A 21,276-nucleotide genomic window follows, 5' to 3' on the forward strand; every position below is an offset into this window, starting at 1 on the left:
ATTGAGTGTGCCTTGCTAATTACCAATAATTTCCACCTGTTGTCTATTCCATTTGCACAACAGCATGTCAAATTGATTGTTAATCAGTGTTGCTCAATTATGAAACCTTCCTGAATTCCTTTCTAAATATGTTTTCAGCATTTAGTTTTAAATGTTTTAGAAAAGCACAATACAAAAGATTGGCACAGTCACTATTTAAGCTTTAAGGTCTGTAAAACATGCCTTGGTCTACACACATTACGTAAACATGTAATGTGATTTTTTTTTTATTTATTTTTTTTTTAAATATGATCATTTTAAGATAATCTAGGTGTTATTAATAAGGCCTTTGGATCACAAATACTATTCCAACTCCTATTAAAATGTATACAATAGACCTCCATCACTCCAGAGAAAGCTGGGGGTTTATACATCTCTACTGAAAGACATATACAATGGGACACACTGTACAGCATTAATTTTCTATGGAGATTATATTAACAGTGTGTGAACACCTGTCTCAGGAAGTGCACTATAAAGCTAAATTCACTAATTAAAAGGGGTGTCTGGAATATGTTGAACACACCAACTATATGGAAGAACGTTGATCATCCATGCAACAGTCCGGGCTCCATTCCACCTCCCAAGCAATAATGCTAATGTTAAGTTTGCCCACCCTTTGTTACACAACTTAACCGTAAGTCGCTCTGGATAAGAGCAGCTGCCAAAGGTCATCGACGTAAATGAAAATAATCAGACCAGTGTTCATCTTTGCTCTTTTTTATTATACATCATATTAGAATAAATGCTGATGCTAAACATTTATGTAACCGAGACATTGGTGTGAAATCAATCATTTAACAGAGTCTGAGGGGCTAGAAATCGGCTGCTCCTCAAGGTCAGCACTGTGGCAGAAGCAGGCATTTAAGCTTGACCTACTGTTGCACTTTGACTTGTGATCCACGGTCTGCTGCTGCAAGGGGAATGCTTGGGTGTTTTGTTGGTCTCCATTCTGTGAACTCCACTGCGGAGTGGCCTGCTCAAAGTCCCACTGCATGAATGGAAAAATGAGCAGTGGATGGTTAGAGGCATTATTGGAATGACTTTAGACTCAAGCCCCCACCCATAAAGCATTTGAAACAGGGTGGTGCACTCTGAATGGATATGTTCTACTGCCTGAAGTCTCAAAGTGTTAACACCACGACTCTTGACCTGCATCACAATTTCGTAACCATATCAGGTTTGCAAGAGCAGCCATCAGAAGCTATGATCTCCAACAACCCTGTGCTCCCTGGGTATCAAACAGGCAACAAAACAGCTCCCAAAATAGCGGAGCAGGGGGCCAAATCCCCTGTAGACTTCATAGCCATTTTCCACCACTTCCGAAGCAGCAGAGTCCTGCCCTGGGCTTTTATCACAGATCTTTCCTAATAGAACAATTGACACACGGAGCAAAGTCTAAAGCACTCTACTGCCCAAGCCCAGCCTGTGTGAATGCTCGGCGCAAATGTTCTCCAGACACAATGGAGCAGGAGTTCAATGCTATGTCTAGTGTGTTGTCACAGTCGAATGGATTTCACATAGATAAACAATATCATATTTCAAAAGACAGGTTAATGTATCTGTGAGTTTTATCACCATCAAAATCAGCTGATAAGAAGAGATCATTCTTTGATTTAAAAAAAAAAAAAAAAAAAAAAAAAAAATACAATTATACAATATGGAGTCACTGCACATGGACTTTTGTGACCTTCCCAGAACTATGTGACTTAGACACTGTTTACTCAAATGCCTTGAGGAAAATATTCAACCAACACTGGTCATTACTGGTGATCTACTGCCGACCCTTGCTCCTTCGTACGCTCTGTATCGCACAAACACACATAGAAAATGTGTTGAAGCAAATCTGCCAACTAACCCAAAACAGTCAAGTTCAAATCTTAACCCAGAGTTATGCAAGAACAGTTCACAAAAGTTTAAGAAGGGTCCATCTCACCCCAAGCGCTGTTTCTGATAGGAAAACAAAAAGTCACTCAGGCCAACCTCAGGTTTATTGTTATAGGAGGAGCCACTAAGAACCCCGTTGCCTCAGATACAGCAGGGGCCCTGAACACTGGACTATAACCTACTTCATAGTCCACGGTGTTCTGAAGAGGTTCACATAGTTTGCTTTTTCCTGTTTAGTGAATAAAACAAAGTTCAATTGTTTTCACCCTCAGCAATCTGCCTTTGTTTCTGATTAAATTACATCCTCAATGACCTGGCATTCCTAAGAGCAACGGATAGGGCCAAGAAATGCTTCGGCCGCACCAAAACACAAGGCACTCTAACAAAGACTTTCCGTTTGACTTAGATGTAGGCTTATGAAGTGATGTAGATTTATTAAGTGACCCCCCCCACCACAAAAAAAAAAGAAAAAAAGAAGAGGGCTTTTAATAGGTTTTCTCTTTAGAAATGCATGTAACTACCTCAAAACAGAGCTGTTTCTATGATTTGGTTGAGTTGATTCAAGCGTGTTGAGTATGACTCTATTCGCTTATACATATATGAGTTAAATATGATATTTAGTTCATTGTTCTACCCTCAGTGGATTACTGAAATAAAAAAAGCCTTTGTTTGGTTTACACGACATTTTAATAGTATGAATATAAGGCAGTTGGATCATAAATATGTTTTAAGTTTCGAACTAATTTGGTTCAGCCACATGTAAACAGAGTACAGACCTTTCAAACAGGCTGTGAATGAACATCCATGTAACATCCCAAAAAAATAAATGACGTTGCACAGAGCGGTTTCTATGATTTGGGGAGTCAATAAATTAGGTAGATTTAACTTCATCCTATATTTTATGTTGCTTTGACTTCTTTTGATAAAACATACAGTGCCTATTCAAAGTATTCAATCCCTTGGATGCCCTCGTTCCCAAACTCCGAGAAAAGGTTACTGAAAACTAAATCAGGGGAAGGATAAAAAAAAAAAACTAAAAAAACAAACAAACAAACAAAAACCATCCAACTCACTAAACCTCCTTTTGGAGTTCAGTCAAATATAGAAATGAAAGGAATATGACATATGTGTAGGTCATCTGCCTACAGCAGGCCGTCCTAACAAACTGAGTGACCATGCAAGAAGGAGACTTAGGTCAATCTTGTTAAAGGAGGTGAATAATTATGCAAATAACTTATTTTGTGATAAGAACTTTATGTAATTGACATTGACAAATCTGTTTTCACTTTGACAGATTTTTGTTAAAAAGAAGCCAAATTATATTGACCATGGTTCCATTTATAAAAGCAACAAAATGGGAAAACATCCAAGGAGGTCAATATTTTTTATAGATACTATAACTTATTAAGTTGAGTATATGAGAAACAGATCCTCCACCTTCACACACAATTTGTATACAATACCATTTTTGACTGTGTATATATTACCACACTACATTTTAGTGGCATACGTACTGGATACTAATAAAACATTTTAGATGATATTTCCATAATTTCTATGGTAATACATGCAATGCCTTTTTATGTGTTTCAAATCGTTTAACAGTGGAAGACTTTTCAATTTGATGCATCTTTTGTTGAGATACACTATATGCACAAATGTATTGGGACCCCTGCTCATACATTGTTTATCTGTTGCTGAGGGTTGTATTTTATTGGCAGTACTTCTCTACAGGGGATAATCCACCTGTGTTCGCTAAAGGAGCGCCATGCATTCCTTAGTTGGGGTGTCCACAAACATTTAGACATACTGTATAGTGCACTTCGGTTCTTACTAACACTTACTGCCACCTACTGGCAGGCAGCATTTTAACAGTTACATTTTTGTTTGTTTGTTTGTGTTTACATGTCTACATACTATAAAAAAATTATGTTTAAACCAAAGTTGTTCTTTATTATTTTAAAAACATGATTTATATATGAGTAATAATAAAGTTTAATTTGATCTTTAGTTCAATGTTCTATACTCTGTGGATAACAGAGAAAGCTACAGCAAATGGTGGGTTTGTGCCCATTTGTATTATTAAATAACCTATTTAGTTTGGTTTATACAACATTTTAATAGTATTGGACGTGCACACCCAACTGGGAGCCATACACGTCATAACGGTCTGAACGGCCTTGAAAAATGATGATAAACAGCAACATATTCAGCTGCGGTGCCGTCATGTATTCCTAAAAGTTGCTAACCTCTAATTCAGAGCTGATAGAAGAGGAGTCTGTAGTGCTCCCAGATGAATAACACTCATCCACTCTGACCACCTTCACAGACCTCTTGAGAGGTTGACTATCTGCTGAGCCCTCCCGAGTGATGGTCACCTCTTTTAGACACACCTAGGGAACGAGACAGAGATGAGTTTTCAGGAGCGTACCTGGACAAGAAGAGTCATTAAATCGTGTATAAATAAAAGCATTCAAGTATTTTCCAAAAGCATCTGGGGGGGTCACATGATTTAAATGCATCAGAACGTACACTATAGATACTTTGCTAAAGAACATAAGGCAGTTAGGTCAAAAGGTCATACAGATGTTCTACATTTTTAACTAATTTGGAGGTTCAGCCACATGTGAACAGAGTACAGACCTTTCGAACAGGTTGTAAATGAACATCCATGTAACGTCCCATCTCAGCCACTTTTGGGGAGCTGCTCTTCCGTGAGGTAAGATGATGCTTTCGGACAGATTTGTCTTTTGTGCCATGCTGGCCAGAGGAAAGCCTTCTGCCCAAAAGTGACACAGTGTCTGAACCAAGCGGCTGAAAAGACTGGCACCTATAATATGCTCTGTAACAAGAGATGAACAGAATCTGAGAAGGCAAAGTTAAGGAGCAGAACAGTAGGAGTTTAAAGGGGTTCTCAGTTCTGGGGATTTGAAAAGGTGCCAATACTTTTGTCCTTTATAGATTTGTGTGAAATTATGTCAAATCTGCCTTTTTTCTCTGCTTTTTTGTGTTACAAAGGGAATAAACATGTGTAGAACAAAACGTGTAATTGCAATAATTGTCTTGGAGAAATACTTCATTTTCTGGAAAAACGTCAGGGGTGCCAACACTTTCCGCCATGACTGTATGCCAAATAAAGAGTGTTTAGATTTGTTTGATCAGCTGCAGGGGGCCAAATGATGCTTTGAACGACTAGGCTTTAGCCATGTGCTTGCATAGCCACATCGGTTGCCAACCACAGAGGTACAGGCAAAACAAAGACCCCGTTTACACCTGCTCATGTCATGTGACTAGTATCTGGATTGTGCCCTGATTAAATTTTAGCCACATGCATTTACACTCAGCAGTCAAATGAGTCTCTGATGAATCAGACTGATCTGCAGTTGCTGAGCAGGACGGAATATGCTAAATTCCCTCCTTGCGCAGCAATTGCTTCAGGTGTCTTGGCTCAAATGTGTATCCGACCCCCTTCCTGAGGTGGTTTGAGAGAACAGATTTGTCTTGGGTGTGTTTACACTTTAATTTTATGTGTCTATGTGACCCTATCCAGATATTTTTTTCTGATACTAAAGACACATGAAGTAACCAAGGGCGTAAACACGGCCAACGCATTTACATTTATGGCATTTAGCTGATCCTCTTCTCCAGAGCGACTTACATGGTTACTCGTATTACAGAGTTAGGCCAATGGAGTGTTCTTGAGAGTGAGTCTTGCCCAAGGACTCTTATTGAGCGTAGTCACCCAGACTACACTCAATCGAATCGAACCCCAGTCTCCAGCATGGTGTGGCAGCTAAGTGGCAGGTAGTGGTGTTATCTGTTGTGCCACACCAACCACATCTATGAGCACAGAAGTAGATGTGACTATAACTAGCCTCTCTAAACAAAGCTAAACTTACAGCACTGAAAACACAAAAACGTGCAAAGCATGTTGTCCCCAAGGCCGCCTGCAGGCATGTACAGATGTTATAGGGGTGGAAAGACAAAAATTAAATAAATAAATAAAATAAATAAAGGATACAGCAACATCCAGAATTGCACAGCAGCCTCCAGAGAGGATCCATGGCAGGGCCCTCACAACGGACTCCAACCGTGTGTCATAGAGTAGTATGGAGGAGACATAAAGTGCTCCAGACAAAGCACTCAAACCCCTTGAGGATACAAACAATGGATTACCCATCTCTGCTCTGCCCTGCAGGGTGCAAAGTACAAGGGATACAGCCATCTGAACAAAGTGTCACAGTAGACTGGGATTCAAATTAGGTGCTTACAACGTTTCATGAGACGAGATATGAAAATTGGACTGGGCTGGATGTGCTCATCGAGGTTACTCACAACTTTGAGGAAGAAGGGAAACCTGGAGGTCCAACTGATTGCAAAGGACAGAAGACCAAGCACATAACCAAGGAGCTCAATACGGTCCTGTTCTCATAGAGACAAACGCAAAACCACATCTGCTTGGCTTGAGGATACAATCCTCATGTTTTGCATGAGTTCTTTTCGAGTACTCTACAGAAGATCTACGCCACAACAGATAGCATGCAGTGTAAAACGTTCTACTGCGGGTGGAGCTTTCACTCACTTGCAGAAAGACGCTCAGCAGCCTCCTGCTGGTCGGAGAGGAGCCTGTGACTGACTGACTGGGGTGTGTTACTTGTAGTGTTCCAAGGGAAACGTATCCTCCCATTCCAAACAGCAGACACACAGCAAGGGAGTTCTGCCGTCTTCTCCTGCTCATCAGCCGTGCTCTCCTTCCTTCAACACGACAGACAGCTTATCTTGCAGGCTTACATCAATGCAATTATTTCAATAAGAACTGAATATCAAACTCACCGGTTTTTGAGTGGTGCCACCAACAAAAGGGCAAAACGACGGACGTTAAAAGCAGCACATCCAGTGTTGCCATTAAAACAGCCATAATGATCTGAAGGACAGAATTAGCATGAGTAGTTTATACAACTCTGACAACTCTGTGTTTGTGGGTTAATGAAACTACTAAAGAAAAGTATTTTTGGTCTCACCTGAAGAGGGAACTGATGAGAAAGAACAGATCCAGCAGCATTACACAGGTCTCCTATTAAACAGTAAAGGCCACAGGCTACGGCGCTGCCTGCATCGCAGGCCTTTAACTTACACCTGTGGCACAAAAGCCTATGAAGAGAAGCCACCATAACTTAGATAAGACCAGGACCAGTATGGGTTTAAAAAAACAACAAAAAAAGATCTGTAAAAATACCTTTAACCTTTACATAACTCGAGCAGAAGTACAAAAGTACCAGGTTAAGGGGGAAGAGGGAGAGAACGCAAAGTTAGTCAGAGTGGTTTATAGTAAAACTGTTGTAAAGATCCCTTAAAAATTCATTTCTTAGTCGTTAGTGGTGGTGATTGGAACCAGGAACTGTGATGCTACAACATGTGGAACAGTTCATGTATCTTTTGAGTTTTTATGTCGAGCATTTATATATAAAACAGTGATAAATCTGGGGGAGGAATCTATTTAAAATGCTATACTAGTATATACCATACAAAAATAATACAAAATAATAAATAAATAATCTACATATTTCACTCAATTTTAGTCATTTCCAATTCCCCACTCTCCCCATTCCCATCACACAAGTGCTAGAAGGGTGAGGCTTTGTCCCATTAAGCAAACCCAACTAGCGCTCGGCCATCGGACAGCTGAACAAGCTCGGAGGAGAACACCAACTGCCAATTCTGTTGCCCACTGACGGGCATCATGTCAAGTGATGGGAGTGAAGAAGGGAAATCCCTCCTACCCATCCACATAAGCGAGGCAGGTTCTGCTCTCTGGGACTTCCTGGGCCTACTGCAGATGGCTGTGGCTTCATTGGTGAACAGTACCAATCCAATCTTAATGGTCTCATAATGCAGAAAATTTGAGAATTTGAGAGAAAGAGAAACGTAGAAGGGCTCTTTAAATACTAAGTAACTTAGTACACCCATGATCTACCAGCATAGAGGTTTGTTAAGCTCTGTTCTGCTGTACTCTGGGGCTAACATTTTAATTTTAGTAGTGGACTGGGGGGCTTGTCCTTTAGACTTTTTGAATTTTGTATGGGATCTTTTTTTTTTTTTTTTGAGGAGATGCAGGATGGTTTATCATCATCATCATCATCATCATTACAATTTTCAATATTGAGTTTTTTTTTTTTTTTTTTTGCTAAAATACTACTAGCATTATGTAGATTAGACGTTTAGTGTCAGACAATGGGAAAATGCGCTGTTTTAGGTAACAGAGCTGAACGTCTGTGCTGAAGATCAATTTATCAGAAAAGAAAGAAGGAGATTTTTTAAATACAGGGTAAAGAAAGCGTGCTAACCCTTCAGCTACTTACATGAGGAACGACATCAGCAGCGAGAACACAGACAACACCGCGAGAGCTCCCGAGACGCAGCCGCTGTGCCCTGTGTGGAAGCAGCTGACTACCTCTCCCCACCAGTGCAGCGCGTGCAAGAGGTCCTGTTCATCCATCATGCTCACAGAGTAACACGGACATGTCGGAGGAAGAAAGTTTCCGCAGTAGAAACACGGCGGCAGGTGGAGGAGAAGGAGGTGGAGGAGAAGGAGGATGCGCTTAAGAAGTCACATGAACCAGGTACAGCGACACGAGAGTCACGTGACTCCGCAGGTAACCAAGAGGAGGAGGAAGAGTCCAGACAGTTGAAGCAGTCTTCCCCTACATCCGGTAGAACTGTGGGTTTCCCATGCCCTGTCTTTCAGGGATCTTATGTGTTTGTATACATTTATTTATTTATTTATTTATGATACATGTATATCATCTGATAATCAGAGTGCTGGGTATTAGATCACAGGGTTTTGTAGGTTCCATACCCAGGTTCACTAAGTAGTTTCTCTTTTAGGCCCAGGGGCCGAGTAACACTGCTGACCTTGTGCTCTGACCCGTTTTCTAAGCTGGGACGTGCGAAGAGAAGTGGGACAAGGAAGGCCGCCGGTTTGATCCCCTGGACCGTCATGAAGCGAGAGCAGGGGGAGCGACGGGAAAGCACTTTTAACCACCAATTACTCCACGGCCGCCGACATGGCTACCCACCACTCAGGCTGTGCTTACTGCCCCTATTCACCCCTACACACATATATAATGTGCGTTAGTGTTCACTGCCGTGGATGGGTTCTGACAAGCCGAAATGACCTTTGATGACCTAGATTTTTTTGCATCCTCAAAACTAGACTTGCATATCTTAACAAAAGAGAAAACACCCATCATGTTATTAAGACTAATTTAGGTTAATACTATGAGATGGCAAAATGGGACCATACTGGATCGATCACATCTTACAACTACCACACACACACACACACAAGGAAAAACCCCATTTGGATGATTGGAAGAGGAATTTAGAAAAGCCATTATTAACCCTTACAGTATACCCATGAAATATTTTTCCCATAATTTTTTGACAGTTTACGTCTGGCTGAAAAGTATACCAGAGTCTAAACTGTGAACTTCAGCAATATAATATTTATTATTACAGATTTTCAGCAACATGTACGCTGTTTTACATCCAAAAGGTTGTGGCAAAGGTCTCATCCTGCTTAGATACATTTGAATGCATTTGAGTTTGTATAAAATATATTTTGGATATACAGACCATTTATTAAATAAAATACCAAGAACATTTTATGAAGAAAAGCTTAATTTATTATGAAGATGATCTAACGGTTCGATTAAGTGTGATCAACCTGTCTGCGTTCAAGGTGTATATAAACATTTGAATACATTAGATCATCAAGCAATTGTAATGACTGTAGAAACTATTCTACAATTCATGGTGGAATGATCAGCAGAAATAATCAGACATTTTGAAAAATTAGAGCTTTTCATTTAAGAAAGTAAAAGATAAATCCCATTTAAACATGAGCCGCTGCAGTGTCTCTTTTACTAATGTCCCAAATTTATGCTGAACACCGTGACATTCAGGTGTCCAGGTGCTTATTAAGCCTTCTCACTTTCTCCTTTTTGTTCCTATTGCCATGCTTTTTCCAGGGCTTTCCAGCTTGCTGTTCTGAGCCGGCTTGTCCTTGTTTCACAGGGCCGCTGCCAGGCCTGTAGCCCATGACCATCTGCACTCCCTTGGTTAGAGCCCGTACATTTTCCTGAGAGATAGATTTAAAAGCAATGTCAGCATAAAGAGTTCTGTCAAGCAATAGGAAGAAACAGCAGTGGCACCACAGATCAAAAACAAAAAAAAAAGAAATGCTGAGTTATGCTAAAAAAAACCTTGCACATCTGAAAATCCATCTTAGCAAGCTTACAGTAACTAATAGTAAGAACCTGAACCATTCATTTTACACAGTGTGGTACCTTAAAGTATGACCAAGTGCATAAATATCTAAATATAAGTCTGTGTAGCACTGTACAAACATTCACCAGATTAATGGGCTGCCAATGTCATCCGACAGAACATGAACTCTGGAAAATGTCCCGTCCCATTGAGATTCTGACTGTTTTTTCCCCCTAAAGCCTGACTGTCTGTTTATGTCTATATGTCTAGTGCAGTGCCATCTATGTGTCTATATGTCTAGTTTTTTTTCTGAGAAGGAGTGAAGTGAAATCATCAGTTAGTAAAACAGTGCAAAGGACATTTTAAGACATGATTTAAGACATTAGACCTTTTGGAAGAAAAGGGTGTTACCTGATTAAAGAAGTGTTTATCCACAGAGTTCTCAATCCGTTTCACTTTTGAAGAACTGACAACGCAAGTGGAAGGATCACTCTGATCGGTGCGCTTTGCAAACTTTGTGTGCTGAGGCTGGAAGTCTTTAGGGTTTATGTGGGGAGGAGAGTGACAATAGAGCAGTTTTCCCTGTGGAGAAGCAGCAGACAACCAATTCATAACAAGTACAAGAAACCAAATGGATCTATTTATGAAATATTTTCTGCTGTGGCTTCATGTCAGACTGAGTTTTTCATATAGCTGAAGAAACAGCAATGGCAGCTAAATACTTACACTAACATAATCTTTCAGAACATATCGGGCTGATCTGGACTGGTCTGGCTGGCCATGTGCGGTCATGAAGCCCCTCATATCTAAAGAAACCATGAAAGTAGTGTTAAATTAGATCATCTACACTTAGAATAATGATATTAGAGTAAGTTTTGAAATAAAAAAAATTGAAAGCATACAGCCATAAGCTGATAGCAACTCCTCATATGTGGGTGGGCGGTCAGGGTCTTCATCTTCTCTAGGTCTGATAATGTTGATGCCATAAGTTCCCTCCAGCACAGCTCGTGGAATTGTCTGACAAACGTGTTTAGGTTAAGGATTGTATTTTAACATCACTCACAGTTAAATACATTCAATCAATGACATTCAATTACATTCTTGTTGCCAAAGGAAGACAAATAAATGAAAGGATATGAGAGAAATGGCTGGGACGTGGTCTCGCATTTGGTCGATGGGGAGGATCCCACTGCAGATCATTTCAGCTTTGGTGGACACAAAGGAAGGCATGACCAGGCCAGGGCAGTCGCATAGGCAGAGACTGGGTTCAACAAACAGAGTCTGCAACACATACATACAATGTTCAACTACTGCTCAGTCAAAGGGATGCAATCAGACTGGCAAGAGACTGAAACAAACATTTGCTCCAATCAAAACACACTCCAACTACTAACTTCAGCGTTTGGGTTGGGCGTGGGTTGTGCCTTAAACATACGTATGGTTGTACAAAGGAGCCTGGGCAGTGCAGCATGTGGAGCACATCCAAACTTAGGAGTGAGAAAATGTACTTTTGCCGCCCTATTATTTAGTAAAATTTGACTTCTAATGTAACAATGTCTGTAAAAATGATCTCATAAACCAAATCTGTAACCTGAGAATGAGAGAACAGACAGAGGTGTACATTCATCTGAAAGCCCACCCCCTCCAGATAGAGGAGAACCAGTCAACACTGAGTATATTGAAATGGTGTACTTTCTTATGATTTAAGCAAAATTGAAAAAAATCGGTTTCATTTCATGTAATTTCAGCTAGAAACACATAGAAACAAGTGCTTGTTTTTAGTGAGACAAAATTCTGCCGTATGTGATATTTATTTATAGGTCTTTAAACTTAGTTTACAAATAGTTTTGTCCTCTACCTGGTAGAAATGGGCTTCAATAGATTTATTTGTTTTCATTTCCTTTTGGTTCATCTGTACCAGAAACAGTACATTTAAACAGTGTCCCTTGCATATTTCAGTACTGCTCCCATCCACCCTAATAAGATTTCCTCCCACTTCTGCAGAAAATAGTAATTTTCTGCCCTGACCTAAGTGCATTTTCACACCTAAAGGAGATTCATCCTTTGGTATATCTGGTCTGGTTAACTTTAGTTTCACACTGCATTTTTGCGAATGCACTAAAGAATCTTGCAAGATCTCCTACGTGGGCTGCATATACTTGCCACTGATTGGCATGTTGTGAATTCGCCGGGTAGCCTTTCCTATGGTCTATGGTTCAGTTGATCCGGTTCAAGACCATCTCTTTTGGTCCTTTGATTCAGAACGTAGTTTAAAACTAAAAAAAGCCACTCCAAACTGAAGTAAATATAACCCTGTTCCCCCTTGACATCGTTTTTAGAAACCTAGTTTGCAGGCATCATTCATTTTTGGATTCTGGCAACATTTTGACTTGGATGGTCCAACTAACTTGCATTTGATGGGTCTCTTAAATGCAACTGAACTCTAAGTTGAATTTAAATGACTGTCTATTGAATGTAACCCTGCACCAAACCTGAACCACCTTAAATCCTAACCTTAACCTAAACCTTAAATCTAAGACCAGCATAAAAACACCACATAAGCCTATATAATGTTTATCCAGAATGAAACCGTTTGAGATGTGGTTCGGAAGTATTGCTAAATAAGTATATTATATGACTCTAGAGATTGTTATTCAGCATTTGTCTGATAAATCACTGTTGCTACATGATATCTTAACAGGCATTGCCATTACTATAGCTATCCATCATTCAGTCTTTGGTAGGTGGTGGTTGGATTTAAACAAAATTTGTCCAAACCCAACTGGCTTTAGATTCAAACCAGCTGCAGTGAGATGGGTTAGACTTGACAGAATACAGAATGTCTGAGGCAATGTACAGGATTGAAAAAAGAAAAAAAAAAAAAGATCTGATTAAACTCTACCTGAAAGTGCTTTGTGTGTCCAGGTGTAGCAGATACAGACACTTTCTTATTCTGGAAGATGGTGTTGATGGTAGAGCTTTTGCCAACATTAGGATAACCCACCTTAAACACAGATAAATTGAATCACCTTAGGCTGCCAAATAAAAAGAAATACTGAATGTGCACAGGTATCTAATACATGCAGGCTCACCAGTCCTACAGTAAGCTGGTCATCCTTGCATCTGGGTCCAAAATGTGCAGACTTGAACATTTCTAGCAGTTCATCTTTGTGCAGCAGACGACTTGAGTTATAAAAAGAAGAACAATCTGAAGAACCTTTGCTAGCCTCTTCCTCTCCTTCATCTCCTGATGCCTCCGAGCAGGTCTGCCAGTCTGCTTCTGAAGTACAGTCCTCAAACCTCTCTTCTGTGCTCTCTTCTTCATCCTCATCTTCATCATTGGCTTTGTTCCGGTCTTCCTCTTTACTCGGCTCTGGTGAACCTTCATCTTCTGGATCACTTAGATCCTCATTGTCATGCACATCTTCTCCCTTCATAATCAAACAAGAGGTTAAGCACAGTTTACAGTCTCTGTATATATTTTACATACTCCTAATAAAAGGGGTAATCTCTAAATCAGCTCTGATGGATTACTAAAGCTGACACAGTACTTACCTTTTCTTCTGCCTCCAGTCGCAGTGCTTCAGCCAGAGCGGACCAGAACACCGCTCTGATGCCTTCTTTCTGGAAGTACTTGGCCCAGGCCCGCCGCTGCTCTCTGGTGAGTAGATCTGCTTTGTTTAAAAGCAACATGTTTACCTTGTGACTGGACACCTCCTTTACATATTTCTCCTGCAAAGCAAATTTTAGATAAAAGAAACATCACAAATTCTGAATAAGTTCCAAGTAATACACAGTAAAATACTTTTTATTTACTTACTAGATCTGGACAGCGGAACAGTAAAGGGTTTCTGGCATCAACAATCTGAATCACGACATCACTAGAGAAAAATCATAAAAAATAGAAATAGAAAAATGTTGTAATGATCACCAAAAACAACAATAAAAATAACATTTAAAAACAAAAATCAGACAACTAGGGCTGTTTATCAGTATTTTGTTGGTCTTTCGGCCATGACAGCTGCTTCCCACAACATTATCATACAATATATCATATAACGTTTATCCACCAAAAAAGACAGGATAGGCTTATCATAGCCGTAGCTTCTAACATCAGTATATGATATATGAAGATCCTATTAATGCTTTCTGACTACAAGAGTAACGATCCACCAGGGTGGTTAAAATACCTTCTCTCAATGACTCTCCAGAGCTGTCTCCAAAAATCCAAATTCCTCTCAAAAGGGGTAAGAATCAACTTCTGTTCTTCCTCCAGCCTTATGTGGCAACACAGGAAAATGTTCAACCAAAACAGACAGAGATAGGAATGCACTTAATTGTAACACAAAAAGCAACATAGTTGTTGAAGGAGTAGCTATTTATTTACCGCGCCAAATCCCGTCTCCATGTCAGGAAACTGTCTCTTTCCGTTTGCTGGAGCACCTCAGGGCTGGTGTTTTCGTCCCAGTGAGGTCTGGCAGAAAAGTACAGTGATAAAAATCAAATGGGACTTTCAAAGTGAATTGGAACAGTAAATGTTACAATATACTGATGCCATGTGCAGTATTTGTAGATCAAGTCAAGTGGGTTTTATTGTCATTTTTACAACATACAGAGTACACAGTGAAATGAAACAACGTTCCTCCAGGACCATGGTGCAACATAGACACAGTGCATACAGAACACAAGTGCAACACAATACAAGTGCAGACAGACAACACAACACAGCACAGACAGAGAATAATAAATAATTAAGGGTAGTGTGCAAATTATGCAGTGTGCATAAATGATGTCTAAACATAGTCATGGTGTCTAAATGCATTCACATGTATTTATGTTCATATACATGTATAAAACTATACACATACCTTCGTGGAATACGAAGGAACTGTCTGTTGTCTTCATGTAGTTTCTTCAGTCTTTTGGACTCCTCAGCCGTTAGTAAGCCAGCCCTGGCTTCAGGTGGTACAAACTTGATGTTCAACTTCTCTGTAAAATTGTCACACAATGACACACAGAGTAATTCATCAAGCATCAAGTTTCTCACAGTTGGTTTTGCCAATTACTTATTTCCTACACTTTAAGCAAAAAGGGTTGTAAAAAGGTTCTTTAACTCCATCATTGTGGAAATGTTTGGTGCTATATAGAACCATCAACCAAAGATTTCTACCAGTGTTAAGATCCCTTTAACTGGGCCAAGCATCCAGATGATATGTTGAGTGCCTTGACTAAAGAACCCTTGAATCTGAACGTACCTGCAACAAATTCAGTTCCCGCGAGTTCAGCTGTGGCCAGGAAATCATCCAAAGAGCTCTGCTCGGTCACAGACTGAAGATTCAGACGGCCCCAGTCATACCCGTCATTCAGTTCACTAGTGTGAAGCTGGTAAAGTAATACGTAAAAATGAAAAAACAAAAAAAAAAAAACATAAATTGTTTACTGTACAGCAAATAAAGGACAAAAATACAGAATGATGATGACAGAAGTACTGAGAATAAAAAAACTGAGAATAAGATAATACTATATGGGGTAATTTAGTTAGGTAACAGCAGGGACACTTCAAAAACATAACATAACACACAATATAGTATCTATAAAAACTGCACCCAACGTGACTGCAATGACTGGTCCAAATAAAACCTATGTGAGAAGCTCAATCTGCATCTACCATTCTTACAATCATTTTATTCAAAAGCCAGATATGTCAATAGTTTTATACATTACTCTGAGACAGCCCTAAATAAATCCCACAGAAATATTAAATATTAATATAAGAAACCACATCTCTTCATGTTTTTGTTAGCTAATATATTGTATTTTCTCACAACACAAAAATTATTGTATGACCAACTGTCCCTTAACTCTTAAGGCTCTGCAGTGTTGTTGTTGTTGTTTTTTTTTTACCTGAGTAGCAGTGATCAGAAAACATTGCATCACTGACCATTAATGCTAACCTATATAATATCATATAATATAATAAATTCATTAAATAATGTCCTTTAAAACCGTTATATACAGGTTACATACAATCTCCATGAACATCTGAACTTCATCAATACTTCCTAGAGGGCGTTATCTGTCTAATCTCACTTTAAATGCCCAGGTGGTTGTGGTTGTTGTTGTTGTTGTTGTTGTTGTTGTTGTTGTCGACACACCCAGCCCTTCATATCCCACAGTCATGAAGATGGGCAAAAACCTGATGAGACTGAGTAAGACTATTTCTGCCTGAGTGCCTGAGTTTCTCCTCTGAACTTTTGGTCTGACAATCCTGGTTCATCGCGTTTCAAAACAAATGTCACCATCAACTTCTAATGGAAACACTTCAGAAGGTCCACAGTCACGGTCTGAATCTGTGACCTTAAATTAGGAGCTATATCTTCAGAAATTAAGCTAGAGACGTTGATCTCCATAGAGTTCTGCGGAGCGGTGGAGTTCACCGTTAGCGTGTTAGCACGAAGCTAGCTAGCTAAACCGAGAGCATGTCGTACCCAGGTGTCGTTCCTCCTGTTCCCTCGAGCTGCGCCGAGTCTCTCCTTAATCAGAGATCTGCCCAGACCTGTGCTCTTCTTCTTGCCCATGCTGAAGCGGGGTCAGTTTCTGTGTGTACGAAGCGGATCAGAGGTTTTCTCGGCTCACGCTTCACCTGCTGGACATGCTGGTGGGGGGTGACGTCACGCGGAGCGACCCACTCCGGTACTCAGCATCAGCACGAGCAGTGGATTCACTGGATTCGCGTTAGTTTTGATATCCGTGTACAGACCTGTGAGTGTTTTATTTTATTCTTCTTAAGTCGCTCTGTGTTCTTGAAGACCGCTGCTGTGTTTAATTAAAACATTCATTAAAAAATTTAAGCGTCAAAACACTTCGGTGGTCTATTCCACTGTGCCACACTGAAAGTGTCGTACCACCTCCTGTTCTGGAAGAATGGTTCCCCCTTTCATGTTCCCCTGAGGAGCCAGTGTCGGGTTTTACTCCACTCTGCGACCTGGTATTGATTTATGTGTAGCGCAGCGTAATTCAGTTATAATGTAGCTAGATGTCGGAGAAAAATACGACTTAGGCTTTAACTACATTATTGAGTGCATTTAATTGTGCTGACAACTCATGGTAATATTATAGAGATCATGGCTGGTTCCTGGACGCTGTAAACAAACAAAAAACAGGCTATGGCCTGTAAAGATATCTGCGATTTAGCTAAAAATGTGATAAACAAATATTCCTCAATATTTGTTTGAGTTTTATGTCAATCACAATCAAATCCTCAGAGCGGTGTCCCCAAATAGTGTCGAAACTTTCCAGTAGAGGCGAAAGTAGTACAGACTCGCTTGATTTCAGAAGAAATGTCAAAGTATGTGCGACTCTTATTGACAAATATGATGTTTATGTAATTTATCTGACTAATTTAAAACATGAAGATGAAGACAAATTAAAACTGTTATGCTGACAGTCTTTGGTTTCGATGAGTGGTTCCCAGTGGTGTTGGAGCTAATACCGTTAGTCTCCATTAGGTGGCAGCATAGGTCGTCTTTTGATATTGGACATGCATATGTGGGTGTGCGCGATTATTATTATTATTATTATTATTATTATTATTATTATTATTATGTTAAGGAAATATAACTGATTTACTTAAAATATAAAATATATGCTATATATATATATTCAGAGAGTCACTCAGGACCATGATGCAGGACATTTTTTATTTTTTTTATTTTTTACAAAAAAAAACGTCTTGTAGTTGGTTTTCTTTGTGAACACCAATGTTATAATAGTACATTTAGCTGTAGCAAATGGCTGGGAGCGAAAGTTGTTAAAGTCCGAGTGGTCTTATGTTATATGAAATACCACCAGCTAACATCTGTAAGACAACGAAGCATTTAGTTCATAAAGCAAGCTAAAGTGAACACCATGATATGTCTATGAAAGACATACAGAAACAGCCGGTCTACGACCGCTAAATATCGCAGACAGCCTGGGAGCCGTGTTTTGGTGCGTCCCACGCTCAGTGTCCCCCCCCTCTGACAGCGCAGGTGGTTCAGTCCAGTACATAAGCGCTCAGTCGCGCTGCGCTCCTGGGACTTTCAGGCTTGATACGATGCTGCGAGCAGCGGAGCGGACTGTTGAGACATACTTGACCTCTTACGGCAGTGAAGTGTTTCGAGACTTCAGGAATGTAGAGAACTAGGCTTGTGTATGTGTATTCACTGTGTGTAGTTAGAGTTCAGGTGGAGTAGGACTGTCCTGAGCGCACAGTTTGTTGCTCGGCGCGCAGCACGTCTATAATGTTGCCTTGGAAGAAGAACAAGTTTGATCTTATCGAGGACGACAAGCAGTCGAAGCAGAAGGGCTATGCCGTGAGTCTGAACTACTCAGCGCTCACCTCATTCGCCAGGTCGTGCCCAGAGAGTGCCCTGCATCGTGTGGGCAGCATGTTCAAGTCCAAGAGGAGGAAGGTGAAGATCACAGGTGAGGACCCCACATACACTGTGCTGTACCTGGGCAACGCCACCACCATCCAGTCCAAAGGGGACGGTTGCACAGACGTGGCTGTGAGCAAGATCTGGGCCAAGAGCGACATGGGCAAGAGCGGCACCAAGATGAAGCTGACCGTCAGCTCGCAGGGCATCCGCATGGTGCACTCGGATGAGCGGGCACGGCGACCGGGCCACCTCTACCTGCTGCACCGGGTCACGTACTGTGTGGCTGACCCACGTCTGCCCAAGATCTTCGCCTGGATCTACCGGCATGAGTTGAAGCACAAGGCTGTCATGCTGCGCTGCCATGCCGTGCTGGTGTCCAAGCCGGAGAAGGCCAAGGCCATGGCGCTGCTCCTGTACCAGACGTCGGCGGCTGCCCTGGCCGAGTTCAAGCGCCTCAAGAGACGGGATGACGCCCGGCACCAGCAGCAGCAGCTGGTGGGCGAGCGCACCGTGCCTCTGGTGCCACTGCGCAAGCTTCTCAACGGCCAGTGCTGCTACAGGCCACCGGTGGAACGCAGTCGCAGCGCACCCAAGCTGGGTTCCATCACCGAGGACTCGCTGGGAGAAGAAGCCGAAGAGAAGGCCTCTGCCCGCTTCCAGGGCGACGAGGTCCTGACAGGCGCCGGCCAGGCTGAGCTGGCCCAGATCATCAGTGACCTGGGTGAGATGGCTATCGGGAATGACGTGCAGACGCTGCGGGCAGACCTGAGGGTGACCCGGCTGCTGTCAGGAGAAAGCACGGGCAGCGAGTCGTCCATTGAGAGCAGCCCAGAGACAGGGAACCCACCGCACACCGAGCAGGATGGACACATGCAGGAGGTGGGCTGAGCACGGCTTGAAGTAGCCCTGAAAACCCCTTTGTTTACTTCCCAGTGAGATGGTTTACAATGACCCACTCTTTGGTCGTGGACAGAGTCCGCCTGCTGGGGAGGGGGTTCGTGCCACCTTATCCGTATGACTTGAAAGAACACTGGGTTTTTTTTTCTACTTTTATGGCCACCGCATTGGACTGGAGAGAAAAACCACAGGACAGACTGAAGGTCTCAGTCTGAGCTCAGAGCACGTTCCCTTCTAACAGAGACAGGGAGCATAGAGCAAAGAAGGTGCTCTCCTCAGCTGCACAGACAAATCCCAAATGTGGATCTAACTTTTGCAGTCTGCACTAAAACAATCTGCAGTGTAGAATTAACTCGGAGACAGTTCCGGCTGAACTGTGTGAGAGTTAGTCTAACACTATTAGATAATCCAACACTATAAGAGGTAATGCTGTAAGAGTTAATCCAACACTGTAAAGAGTTCTTGCAACACTAGGGGCTTGGCTGCGTACCTTTTTACATTTGAACTTGTTTACCCAATCCATTTCCCTAAAGGAAATGCGGCTCTTTTTTCAGTTCTTTTCTTTTTCTTTTTAAAACACCGGCCCTGAGCGATGTAACTCCCACTTTTGTAGTCTGAGGAAGACTCCCCTCGGCTGCCCTGACAATGCTAGCTACTTTCAGGATGTTCCACTTTCTGTTCTTTATTTTTGCACTGTGCTGTAATTAAGTCCTTCTGTTAATGAGTTTTGTACATACCGTCGTCTCCTTTTCAATGTCCTTATAAACATCAATGTTCTATCTTTGCTGTGCAAAAGAGAAAATAACATTGTGATGTACTGAGATGTAAATATCAAATGTATAATGTGTATTATTTTTTAAAGAGGTAAATGTGGTTTGTTTTTGTGAACCTCACTAAATTACCAATAAAAAAAAAAGAACGGTACAGGTCATCGTTATGTGCTTTTTTATTTAACTTATTGGTCAAAAAGTCAAAAAGTACAGTATGGTAACCAGATTATCATAGTCCTGGTCATCTTATTCAATTCAGGCTGTGTACTGTGAATATTTAAGGAATCAGACGCTTCGGCTGAGGCTCATGAAATCAGGATGCAAGCCAACTTGCTCATATCCTTGAGAATTTGCTCATTATTTGACTTAACCCACTACTGCCCATATATTTAAATCTTTCATTTCATTTGGTCTATGTGCTCTCTATGCTTTCCTGAGCTTTCCCATTCTGAATAAAACATTAAATTAGTTTTGGTCACTTATCATATTGAATTTAGTCCTCTGATCACAAGGAGCTATTGAGGTTTGACATACCCATAGAAATTCTTCATGTAATTTGGGACTACAGAAATGACATGTAATCAAAAACAGGCTAGACGTTCGTCTACAGTGTGACTACACTGACAAGATTTGGCCATCTTTCAAGAGATCAAGATCTGAGGCAAGTTTAGTTGTTGGACATGAGTGGGTTAAACAAACAGGAATGGTAGCAACAACTCAGAGGCACAGAATACTCAGAATGTTTCAGGCACATCGCATTTAAGTCACTTTCTATTTCCACCATGCACAGTGGGGTAAGTGGCGTTAGCCATGGTTAATGAAGTGAACTCACAGCATGGTGCGAAACCGCACTTGTTTCCTTATGTGAACACAGCTAATGCGGACACTTATCATTAGACTTCCTCAATCTAACCCCATCCGCCCAGCTGTACAGCCTTATTATTGCAAAACCCTTATTAACCACTTCAACTCTGAGGGCCTGCATGTGGTGGCAT

General features: G+C 41.1%; 3 protein-coding genes across 3 annotated transcripts; 1 reads left to right on the plus strand and 2 right to left on the minus strand.

Moving 5' to 3' along the window:
- Positions 1-815: 815 nt before the first annotated feature.
- tmem44 (transmembrane protein 44) lies at positions 816-8,571 on the minus strand. The gene is made up of 9 exons (XM_072660544.1): positions 8,286-8,571; positions 6,948-7,077; positions 6,760-6,850; positions 6,509-6,681; positions 6,262-6,348; positions 5,948-6,118; positions 4,570-4,791; positions 4,176-4,319; positions 816-1,030 (listed from the first exon to the last, which is right to left on the minus strand). Exons 1-9 carry the CDS (start codon positions 8,423-8,425, stop codon positions 833-835), a joined length of 1,356 nt encoding a protein of 451 aa, XP_072516645.1. The 5' UTR covers positions 8,426-8,571; the 3' UTR covers positions 816-832.
- Positions 8,572-9,409: 838 nt separating this feature from the next.
- lsg1 (large 60S subunit nuclear export GTPase 1) lies at positions 9,410-16,893 on the minus strand. Its single transcript, XM_072660170.1, has 14 exons — positions 16,683-16,893; positions 15,450-15,576; positions 15,063-15,183; positions 14,582-14,668; positions 14,385-14,471; positions 14,015-14,075; positions 13,750-13,926; positions 13,287-13,625; positions 13,097-13,198; positions 11,332-11,475; positions 11,097-11,220; positions 10,921-11,000; positions 10,606-10,776; positions 9,410-10,066 (listed from the first exon to the last, which is right to left on the minus strand). Exons 1-14 carry the CDS (start codon positions 16,770-16,772, stop codon positions 9,887-9,889), a joined length of 1,890 nt encoding a protein of 629 aa, XP_072516271.1. The 5' UTR covers positions 16,773-16,893; the 3' UTR covers positions 9,410-9,886.
- A 1,388-nt stretch (positions 16,894-18,281) lies between these two features.
- On the plus strand, positions 18,282-20,435 carry fam43a (family with sequence similarity 43 member A). Its single transcript, XM_072660272.1, has one exon. It carries the CDS (start codon positions 18,477-18,479, stop codon positions 19,500-19,502), a length of 1,026 nt encoding a protein of 341 aa, XP_072516373.1. The 5' UTR covers positions 18,282-18,476; the 3' UTR covers positions 19,503-20,435.
- The last annotated feature ends 841 nt before the right edge of the window (positions 20,436-21,276 follow it).

The sequence above is a fragment of the Salminus brasiliensis genome, chromosome 17 (genome assembly GCF_030463535.1).
Source record: "Salminus brasiliensis chromosome 17, fSalBra1.hap2, whole genome shotgun sequence".
Classification (NCBI taxonomy): Eukaryota; Metazoa; Chordata; class Actinopteri; order Characiformes; family Bryconidae; genus Salminus; species Salminus brasiliensis.

What these genes read in the sequence shown, in the direction of transcription:
- tmem44 (XM_072660544.1), bottom strand. Translation starts at nt 8,425, where the DNA reads ATGATGGATGAACAGGACCTCTTGCACGCGCTGCACTGGTGGGGAGAG. An exon ending in CTGCTGATGTCGTTCCTCAT is followed by an intron (nt 7,078 to 8,285) that starts GTAAGTAGCTGA and finishes TTCTCTTCATAG; the next exon opens with GCTTTTGTGCCACAGGTGTA. An exon ending in CTATCAGCTCTGAATTAGAG is followed by an intron (nt 1,031 to 4,175) that starts GTTAGCAACTTT and finishes CCATTCATGCAG; the next exon opens with TGGGACTTTGAGCAGGCCAC.
- lsg1 (XM_072660170.1), bottom strand. Translation starts at nt 16,772, where the DNA reads ATGGGCAAGAAGAAGAGCACAGGTCTGGGCAGATCTCTGATTAAGGAG. An exon ending in TGGAGAGTCATTGAGAGAAG is followed by an intron (nt 14,076 to 14,384) that starts GTATTTTAACCA and finishes ATTTTTCTCTAG; the next exon opens with TGATGTCGTGATTCAGATTG. An exon ending in TTCTGAAAGATTATGTTAGT is followed by an intron (nt 10,777 to 10,920) that starts GTAAGTATTTAG and finishes GCTTCTCCACAG; the next exon opens with GGAAAACTGCTCTATTGTCA.
- fam43a (XM_072660272.1), top strand. Translation starts at nt 18,477, where the DNA reads ATGTTGCCTTGGAAGAAGAACAAGTTTGATCTTATCGAGGACGACAAG.